The sequence below is a fragment of the Delphinapterus leucas genome, chromosome 6 (genome assembly GCF_059928025.1).
Source record: "Delphinapterus leucas isolate spDelLeu-1000000601 "Yukka" chromosome 6, BTC_Dleu_Yukka2, whole genome shotgun sequence".
Classification (NCBI taxonomy): Eukaryota; Metazoa; Chordata; class Mammalia; order Artiodactyla; family Monodontidae; genus Delphinapterus; species Delphinapterus leucas.
The window spans coordinates 31,287,045-31,297,982 of NC_143134.1; the positions used below are offsets into that span (position 1 = coordinate 31,287,045).

The 10,938-nt window shown below is 46.5% G+C and overlaps 1 protein-coding gene across 1 annotated transcript; it reads right to left on the reverse strand.

Annotated features, from left to right (window-relative positions):
* Positions 1 to 4,814: 4,814 nt before the first annotated feature.
* On the reverse strand, positions 4,815 to 10,044 carry LOC149748885 (double homeobox protein 4C-like). Its single transcript, XM_089912616.1, is given in 3 exon segments — positions 4,815 to 5,651; positions 8,853 to 9,040; positions 10,032 to 10,044. Coding segments are annotated over 3 exon segments (1,038 nt in total).
* Positions 10,045 to 10,938: the final 894 nt, after the last annotated feature.

Consider the following 10,938-nt stretch of genomic DNA (forward strand, 5'->3'; position numbering starts at 1 on the left):
TTCCCCTCTATACCCTTTCATTTGCTGATTTTTCAATTTTCTGCAAACGTATTCTGAAAATTCTGAACTGGCATTCCCCACCCATCACACAAAATCACAGGTGTCCTACATTTACATAGCACTTACTACAACACAAGCTTCTTTCAAACACTCTACTTTGTGAGGTAAGCAGGAATGGTTTTCTATATTCATTAGATTATCTCACCTGGCAGACCCAGAATGAAAACCAGGGCTTCGGATGGAGTTACAGGGTTGTGTTTACCACTCCCAGGTGTCATGTTTGTTCCCCAGAAAACTCGCAGTGCCCACAGCTTAGTTTCTTAGGCCAGTTTCTTAGGGGTCACTTTTCACTTTCTTTCCTCTTCCCTTTCTCTTTGTCTCCCTTGGAACCGAATGCAGGTGTGAGCACCAGGCCTCCAACCTCCTACCTCTGCTCTGTCATCCTCCTCTCTCCGACCTTCCAGGAAGGGGGCCTGAAAGGCAATGAAGAGCTGCTGCAAAGATGCATAGATAAGGGGAAATTCCCAGAAGTGAAATGCATTCTAGGGATTGGGACACGTTTCCTGGGGGTAGGAAAGGAGAGGGAGGCTCCCTTGGTCTTGATATTTGGCCCACAAAACCCAAAGATGCCATTTCTTAGCAAATGTCTTTAGCCACCCCCAACGTGTACTGAACCAAACCAGGACCAGGAGCATTTAGAAGTTTCATATGATTTATCTGAACAGTGTTGGTGCACCTTTAAAGGCATTTATAATTAGTTGGAAAGATTGGGTGAAATGGAGAAAGAAGGAAGTTGCGATTTGGCTAATTATCTGCTCAGATTCTTCCCCTGTAAAATAGGGGATTTAATTAGCTAAATGGTTCTAGCTCAGATGTTGAAAACAATTCATTTAGGACACTGAAATGAGTACATAATAATTCTTGCACTAGAAGATCCATATAATTAACCATTCAATTTTCATTAATTTTTTTCTAAGTTTTACTATTATAAACAAAGCTCTATTATGCATATCCTTAAATATTTGACCATATATGACAAATTTTTCATTTTTTAATCCAATATAATACATAAAATATAGCATTTCACTATTTTAAATTGTGTTGCTTTTTTTAAAAATTTATTTTATTGAAGTATAGCTGATTTACAATGTTGTGTTAATTTCTGATGTTCAGTAAAGTGATTCAGTTTTTTATATATATATATATATATATATATATATATATATATTCTTTTTCATATTCTGTCCCAAACCTGAGTAGTTTGGAGTCAAAATCTGAAGTGCTGATCCAAAGTTGGTGTAGATCCAACGTTAGACTCATCAGAGTGTGAGGCCTCCCTAGGCCTCACCTGACAAAGGGGAACGAGCCGGTGAATTGGGCTCACCAAAAAGCCACTGCACCGTCATTCACAAATGTCCTGGCAGTTTGTGTGTTGGCTCTTTCTTAACTTCACAGAATGGCAGGGTAGAAAGGAAGGTGAAATATGTGAATGGATATTTCTATGGACAAGCAGCCTGTGCTCAACCCCTGGTTCTTCTTAAATTCAGACTATGCAGGACAATTTAAGGATATTGAATATAGTTCTCTGTGCTATACAGTAGGACCTTGTTGTTTATCCATTCTATATATAATAGTTTGCATCTGCTAATCCCAAACTCCCAATCCATCCCTCACCCACTACCCCTTTCCCCTTGGCAACCACAAGACTGTTCTCTATGTGAGTCTGTTTCTGTTCCATAGATAAATTCATTTTTTTTTGGCTGCACCACGCGGCTTGCAGGATCTTAGTTCCCCGACCAGGGATCGAACCTGGGCCAAAGGCAGTGAAAGCTCCAAGTCCTAACTACTGGACCACCAGGGAATTCCCATTTGTGTCATATTTTAGATTCCACAGGAGTGATATCATATGATATTTGTCTTTCTCATTTACTTCACTTAGTATGATAATCTCTAAGTCCATCCATGTTGCTGCAAATGGCTTTATTTCATTTTTTTATGGCTGAGTAGTATTCCATTGTATATATGTACCACATCTTCTTTATCCAGTCATCTGTCAATGGACATTTAGGTTGTTTCCAAGTTTTGGCTATTGTTAAGTAGTGCTGCTATGAACATAGGGGTGCATATATCTTTTCAAATTAGTTTTCTCTGGATATATGCCCAGGAGTGGGATTGCAGGATCATAGGAAACTCTATTTTCAGTTTTTTGTTTTTTTAATTTAGAATGACTTTTTAAATATGTTGATTGCCCACTTATAGGAACACTTTCATTTTGGGGGTGCTATTTATCATTATCTGAATTTATTAATTTCTCTACCATTATAAATGCTCTCACTTTTTTCCCCAGCTTGTCATTTGCCTTTCAAGTTTTGTCCATGGTAACTATCCTATATTAATGGCAGAGCAGTCTCTTTTCTGTGTTTATTTTTATGCTTGGAACCATCATCTTAGCCTGAGTGGGCATTCATATGCTGCCTGGTAATTAAGAAAACTAGGCTTTAAGAGAAGAAATATTGCCCAGGCCCTACATCTAGAAAGTGTGGGGCCAGAACTGAACTCCAATTCTACCTCAGGCTCTTCCCCTTATTCCTCAGCCTTTCTCTGATCAGCCGCCTGGCAGACGGATGCACAGGAGCCTGGGGAGAGAAAGGGAGGCGGGTGGCCAGGGAGTTGCTCATCTGAGAGGAGCAAGGGCATGGAACCTTGGCAAGCCAGCCTTTCAGTTGTGTATCCTAAATCATTTCCTTCCAAAAATACCAATTCCCTGGTTTTTGTTGTTGTTGTTTTGGCCATGCCGCTCACCTTGTGGGATCTTAGTTCCCCAACCAGGGATTAAATTTGGACCCAGGCAGTGAAGAGTGCTAACCACTGGCCCGTCAGGGAATTACCAAGATGTTGCCCCTGTTGAGGACAAATTTCCTGCAAAGAATATACGAAAAAATAGAGACAAAAAGCAAGAGGTAGTGTCTTTTATTTCTTTTGCATCTACAGGAAGCTTGGAAATGCTGAGGTCTTATTTCAGAGGAAGAACATCACTCACCAATCGTCTTAGCACGGGCACATTCTGTGGCCAGCTTTGTCATTGCATATAATAAATGGCTGGTGAATCAGTGTCTTCTCTCTCTACCACAACCTGACAAATATTAAGGACCAATTAATATTTATTAATGAATTCCAATGTGGATTTCACACATTGTAAGGTGTTATAGGGGCAGAAAGACAGGAGAGCAGAGAGAAACCTTACCCTCTAGGTCAGTGCTCAGCCAAGCCTTCACGCTGGTCCATATGAACAGAGGACAGCCATAGAGTCCCCTGCCATGCATCTCTGCTCCTATCCCTTCGGGCCCTGGACCTGGGAAACCCAGCACATCCCCTCACAAAGAGACACAGAGGGGCAGTTCCTTGATGATCTCTGTGGGCACAGGGCAGCCTGGTGCTCTGCCCTCCAGCTCAGTCTGGCGGGAGTCACATCCCCTCTTTACCTAGGACTGTCATTTGGGAAGGAAAATGGGGGTGGGGTGGGGTTGTAAGCTAGAAAAATGTCTACTGGTCAAACCTGAGTAGTTTGGAGTCAAAATCTGAAGTGCTGATCCAAAGTTGGTGTAGATCCAACTTTAGACTCATCAGAGTGTGAGGCCTCCCTAGGCCTCACCTGACAAAGGGGAACGAGCCGGTGAATTGGGCTCACCAAAAAGCCACTGCACCGTCATTCACAAATGTCCTGGCAGTTTGTGTGTTGGCTCTTTCTTAACTTCACAGAATGGCAGGGTAGAAAGGAAGGTGAAATATGTGAATGGACATTTCTATGGACAAGCAGCCTGTGCTCAACCCCTGGTTCTTCTTAAATTCAGACTATGCAGGACAATTTAAGTCTCCTGGAGTTCATCTCTGACTTATACCAGATCCTTATTTATAAATTGGGTAAAGCTAACTTTTGCTGCTCTGTAACCTCAAAGGTATAGTCTTCCAAGTGAATGAGAGGGGTCTTTATGATTTCCCCAACATTAGTCCCCGTGGCTAAGCAGATTTCCTCCACGCAGGTATGCTTCCCACCCCCTCCCTCTCCTTCTCTCTCTCGGCATGGATGGATCGGTAGTGGAGGGACCCAGGCAGCATTGTGTGAACTGGAGAGAAGAGATGCATTTCCTTCATCTTCCAGTTTCTCTCTCTACTCAGACCCATTCATTTTACATTGGGGTTTGCATTCGGCCCTGCAGGGTGAGTTGGGAGAGGAGGGCTTCCTTGCAGGAAACTGTTTGCCCAGGAGCAGGGACATGCTCAGTGTCCAGAGAGAAGCCACACTTGGTTGGACACAGGGAGAAGCAAGGACTGGTCTGGGAGCACCGTGAAGGCCTGGTCAAGGGAAGTGGCCATTGTGTACACAGAGAAGAGGGAGGATCCATTCCAGGCACACAGCAATAGCCAGAGTGACTCCTCATTCTTTATTGATTTCTGAGTATATTTCTACAAATCAGCCCTCACCCTATCCCTCAGTCCCTTCTGAGGTTTATAGAACAATTTAAGTGCTCCATGTTGATCAACCACAAAAGGCAGGATAGATGGACTTTTAAAGATCCTTTTTCCTCACATCTAAGGAAACCCCTTTGGTCCTCTGCCTCTCTTCCGTATCCCCTGATATGGACTTTATGCCCTTCCATCCTGACAACTTCATTTCCTGAGAAGTATGTCTAGGAGACCTCTCCATGGCAAAATATACAAATCTTCAAATCCCTTTTCAATTTTGCATAATATTAAAAGTATAGATGAGCCCTAGTTGATTTAAACTGTCTTCTATCAACTCACACTTACTTAGGTTATTTCCACTGTTTTGCTGTAGCAAAGGCTTCAAGTGCTGTTCCCACTGCTGCAATGGCTGAGGGCTGTGGTGCTCTAGGGTCTCCCACCAAGGTCCTTTCTCAGATGTAGGGATGGAAATGGCTCCTGATGCTGGCAGGTGCCTTCACTGGATAGGGCTGAGGAGAAGCAGTATGGGAACAGGGCTTCTGGGACAGAGAGGGCTGAGGGGGTGAAGATGCTGGAGTGGGCAGAAGGGGCGAACAGGACCACGGTGGCGCCCAGGCCTCCGGGTTCTGGGACAGCAGTTGCTGGGGTGCCACCTCTGACTCCACAGCAGGCAGAGGCTGCCAGCTCCACCATGGTTGCTGTTCTCCAGAGGGAGGATGCTGCCCGCACCACTGCAGGCCCCAGTTCCCATGTGCCAGGAGCTGTCCAGGGTCCCCCAAATGAGTCTCTGCACTGCTGTTTTCCAGCTGTGAGAAGTGCTGTTGGGTAGTGTTAAGAACTTTGGGGCTGAAACCCGAGGAGAGAGACGAGTGGAGGTCTCCAGAAGGCTCATTAGCTGGGGTCTGCAGGTCAGGCGAGGCCATATTCACACCCAGGCCACCAGCATACCCCCAAAAAACAGCTTGACCAGAAGCATCTTCTGGCTTCCAGGAAAAAGAACTGGCATCTCTCTGGGCCACCAGAAGACCCTGCTGGCAAGGGATGATGGGGGCACAGAGTCCACCTTGACTGGATCCTGGAACTAGGACACCGACTCCTCCCTGAATAGATTCTGGAACTGGGGGTTGTGCCTCTTCCTTCTGGGTGTTCTTCAGAAGAACTCGAGCTCTCCTGTTCTGAAACCAGACCTAGGGGGGTGGGGGGGGGGGAGATGGAGAAAGGAAGAGAGAGACAAAGGGAGAGAGAAAAAAGACATTTTCCAATTAAGCCCAGTCCCATAATCATTGCCACCAAGTAGTATGTGACCTAAGGTTAAACAAGTGTCAAAACTACTAGAGTTTAGAATAAAAGTAAAATTCTTGTCTAAGCTGATTCAAACCATTCAATGTGTGGTCCAGCCTTACCTTCTGGGCAAATCTCCCCAAAGCATCCACGTGCGCATGTGCACAGGCCCACACAGGTACACGCCAGGACACTGTGTGGAAGCGTCCAGAGTGAAACCCTGGTCCTCTCCCATTCACCTTTCCAATCCTTGCTTGCACTTTCACTGCTGCCCCTTCTCTTCTCTGCCAACTGCAATTCACCCTTTCTTATCCAGATTTTCTTTCAAATAAGCCTCCTCCCATGGGGGTGGGGGAAATGGGGAGATGCTGGTCAAAGGGTGCAAACTCTCAGTCATAAGATACACATGTTCTGGGGATCTAATGTATAACATGGTGATTATAGCTAATAATACAGTAACATATATTTGAAAGTTGCTAAGAGAATAGACCTTAAATGTTCCTGCCACAAAAAAGAAATGTTAACTATGTGATGGGATGGAGGTGTTAGGTAAGCTACAGTGGTAATCATGTGGCAATGCATAAGACAGAACCCCTCTGAGTAAAACCACTTTTCACCCTAAGCCCCAGTTCAGTGTCAGTTCCTCTGTGAGCCCTTTCCCAACCTCACCTCGCACAGATGAGTCCTGAGAGCAGGACACCTGTTAGTCCTGCCTCCTCTCCTTTGCCCAAACACAGGAAGTCCTCCTCTCTCCCCATTTCCAGGCAGGCCTCCTCTAGTTTTGAGATATGGTTCCACTTCCCCCAGGGCAACTGTTTCTCCTGGTGGGCTCCCCTTCACCCCTCAGCTTGGTCCAGCTCAGCCAGGCCTCCCCTTTGCCCTTGGGAACACAACAGTGTCCTCTTCATAGGCCCAGCCACCAGGCAAGCCCTGAAGATGGAACACAGCAATAGGGGAACTACACAAACAACTCTCTCGCATCTTCTTTTCCCTTAGGAAAAACAACTCCTCCACGAAAATTGCAAGACAAAGGCCCAATCCTACAGGGGGGCATTCCCAGAACTCCAGCCTTGCACCCTCCTGTACACACCCAGGCCCCAGGGCAGGCACAGGGTGCAGGCTTGTACCTAAACTAATCCAGCTTTCTTCCTCCAGGGCCTTTTCAAATGCTAATCTGATTTTCAACGAGCAAATTTTGCCAGCCCCTCTGGACCTGTTAGGGTGTCTCCCAGGTGCCCTCTGAGGGACACCCTATAGCTGAGCTATTTGAACTTTAGGGTTTCCCATCTGACTCCAGGAGCTACTCGAACTGTAACCGGAACCCCAGAACCTTTTACTGAGCTACTGAGGCCAGTGCTTTCGCCCCTTAAGTGGTCATGAAGTTGCACCTAGCTCACAGGATTGTTTGAGGCTTCAAGGAAATAATGACTGGCAAGCCTTCTGGTTGCGATCAAGTCCTTGTGGGCTGCCTGCCCCTCCCTCTGAGTGAGGTTCCCCAGGCCAGCTGATAAGAGGCCACTGCAAGGCTTTCAATTCTCTCTAAATCAAGTCACTGGCTAAGGGCCATCACAAGCTTTTCTGTACTCCAGTTCACTTTGGAACACCTGGGGTTGGGGGGGAGGTGTTCCATAGGAAAGATATGGAAAAATTCAGTTCAGGTTACCACTTCTAAAAATAGGAACTTACATAGCCCTCACCATTCAGGTTTATCTCTCATCCTAGTACTGGGTGTTTTCGGTAACCCTTCTTCCCTCTGGGCTGTGGTTTGTTTATCTCTGGAGTTAACATAGTTTTTTTTGAAATATAAAATTCTTAAAAGAGCACCTGGCACATAGCAAACCTCAAGGGATGTTCATTCCCACTCCAGCGGCCGCAGACTCAGCCGCAGACTCATTCCACCATCATCAAGCACCTCGAAAAGTGCTGGGTAGGAAATGGTGGCAAGGGGGACCCCGGGAGCTGAGGCATGCTGTGGAGTGACTCACTCTCCAGTACAGGAGAACCACCTGGGGAGATTTCAGAACTCCCTGGGCCCAAGCTGAACCCCAACCATCAGTGTAGGGTGCAGGGCTGGGGGTCATCGGCATGCTGGAATCACTTGACAGTTTAAAAACTTCTGCATGACGAGGGTCACACCCCCAGAGATTCTGGATCAAACTTTGCGATGGGATCCTGTTAGTCTAGGATTGAAAAGCACTGGTCAAGGACAGAGATTTCAATCCTGGCTACACATCAGAATCACCTGGGAGGCTTTCCAAACAACCTGTGTGTATTCCAGCTCCACTCTGAGACCTGAATTTCATTTAGGGCAGCAGTTCTCAAACTTGACCTCACACTTCAATCACCTAGGGAGCAGAGGAGGGGGTGTAAGATTCCCAGGCTGCACCCAGACCCATCCCGGCAGACTTCCTGGAGTTGGAACCAGGACCCAGTCCACTCACCCCTTCCAAGAGAGATTACAGCATGCCCCCAAGGCTGAGACTCAGAGGTCCAAATGATCCAAGACCCCTGGGACCTTTGGCCTCCTTTGGGGGATCCCTGTGAGATCAAAACCATTTTCTTTACAACACCCAGATGTGACCTGCCTCTGCCCTTTTGCCTACTTCCTATTCTCTCAGTGATTCCCAGAGGCCAGGAGACCTGCTGCAGCAAAGGGAATGCAAAGCAGAACTGAGAAGCCAACTTCCAGTTCTTGTACTGCCATTCCTCTCACTAAATCAATTTTCTGGCTTTGGGACTATGGTTGCTTTTCTTGAAAAATACTTAAGTTACCATGTAATGGGTTTATTATGGTTATTTTTAATGAATTAATTTTTTGATATTTCTCAGTTTCAATTTCTAACATGTTAAAAATTTGACAGATATAACCCACAGAAGCCAGTTTAGACTCTACCCATTGCGAGAGTAGTAACATAAATTACTAAACCTCTCTGACCTTTATTTTCCTAATCCAGTAAATGGGGATAATGCCTACCTCACAGGGCTATTAAGAGGATTGACTTCAAAGTGGTTTTTTAAGCCAGTGTTAAAAACCGGCTGTTAATACACTTACTGCTTCCTCACCCAGACCCACCCTCCTGTCAAGGAGCACAGATTTATATTTTTACCTGGATTCTCGGCTCAGGAATCTGGGTTCGCTTGGCCAGATCTATTCTGACATTAATATCAGGGTAAGCGTCACTTTCAAAAGCCTCAATAAGAATCTTGTATTGGTTTTTGTCGAACTTGGTTCTCTTGCGCCTGCGGCCATCTTGGGGCCCTGGAACAGATCCAGAATAAGAAAAGAGACTTTCATCTCAGGACTCACATTCAGGTTCACTCTTGACCCATCGACTTCCATGTGAGACCTGAGACTTGCTCCCTTAGTCCAGGTCAGTGTAGAACCTGCAACCTCCCAATGAGAAGGAATTTATTTCCAGGCATGAAGCTTAGGTTCCCATTGCAGAGCTCTCTCAGGGCCGCTCCTGGGATTCTGCTCCTGGTGCCGGCACCCTCTGAGGAATCCCATGAAATATGGACACAGAACCTGCTCCCAACTCTCCCTCAGCTCCCGATTCAGGGGTTCCAGCCACACATCTTACTGATACCGCAAAAGTCAGTGCACTCCAAATAGTTCTGGGGGCATCTGCCATATAAACTATAATGACAGCTCAGTGCATAGGTCCAGATACTGGCCTTGGCATGCCCAGATGTGTCAAGACTCCTACTAACATGTACCTACCACCTATGCAAGGACCCCAAATACACAGATATCAGGAGATGTCAAAAACTAAAACGAGGAAATTTCATCTGAGAGAAAAACCTAACATCGGGGAATTTCTATACATTAACATTTGTATTTCCCCTTGTGACCTGGAGAAGCTCCCCAGTCCTTAATTTTAGCTTTGGGTTCCCAAGTCCATCATAGCTGGGCTCACCACTGACTCCGTTCTAAACAGAATTCACTCCATGATGAAAAATGGGCAAAATACCAGGCTCCAGTGAAACTAGGCTCCCTTCCCCTCCCAGCCCGCCTCAGAGCAATCCAGTGCCGCCCCACCCTGCAGAGGGAACTTTCCACACTTCCGAATTAAGAAAGCACTGTATCGCCATGGATGCCTACTACCATCCTGAGCTCCTTCTCCAAGGCGGCTTTTTCAGGACCTGGTTTGGTTAGCCTTCCCCTTTCCAAGTCTCAGCACCAAATGTCACAGTGAGCAGAAGACTTCAAACCACTCCAGGTGAGGCCTGCCGGGATCCCGTTGCCTTTTCTGCCACTGGCGCAGGCCCTCCTCCCAAGGACTCACCCTTCGAAGACATGACGAGGATGCGCCTGCAGACGAGCAAGGAACTTCAGCGGGAACAGCCTCCCTCTCTCTAGGAGTCCTGTAGATGCACTGGAGGGACCCACCCTGTTAAGCCCCTTTTTAACACTTTGCAAGGCCACCTCCCTTAATGCTATCTTCTCTGAAAGGAGTTCAGGGAGTGGCGCCACGGGCTCTTCCTTCCGGCTTCCCTTCAGAGCACAGGTTTTGGGAGCGCAGAGCTCCTAGGTCTTGGGGAGCTACTGAGACATTGAGCACTGAGTCAGGGCTTAAGAAACAGACTTAAGGGACTTCCCTAGCGGTCCAGTGGTTGGGGCTCCATGCTCCCACTGCAGTGGGCGCGGGTTCTATCCCTGGTCAGGGAACTACAATCCCACATGCCCCGAGGCATGGTCAAAAAAAAAAAAAAAGAAACATGATTTAAGATTGCCCTGCACAGCCGCAAAATAGCGTAGGCCAGACCACACATGTCATCAAGGAGATTTGATGCCGTTGAGGGATACAACAGCAAATGAATTCATCACGGAGTGAAAAGACAACAACCCCTTTGCACCCCACATGTGCCCCTCCTGCCCATCTGCAGTGTAGCAAGCATCCCCCAATAGCAAACATTGGGCTGAGTCACTCTTGCCTACTCATACTCAGTTACTAAGGAACTTGCCACTGCTGTTTCCTCATCCATACCCTCCAATTGACTTTTTGATCATGAAATGAGCTATTACAAAAGCTGCCACTATGCCTACCTAGTACATAGAAAGTGATGAGTCAAGATTTAGACTTAGGGTTTATGCTGTATATCAGGGCCCCCTTTTCTTGAATCCCAACAATTGATCAAGTCTCGAGGGGTTTTAGTAGCATGTAAACCCACAGAAGTAGAAAGGAAATAGTT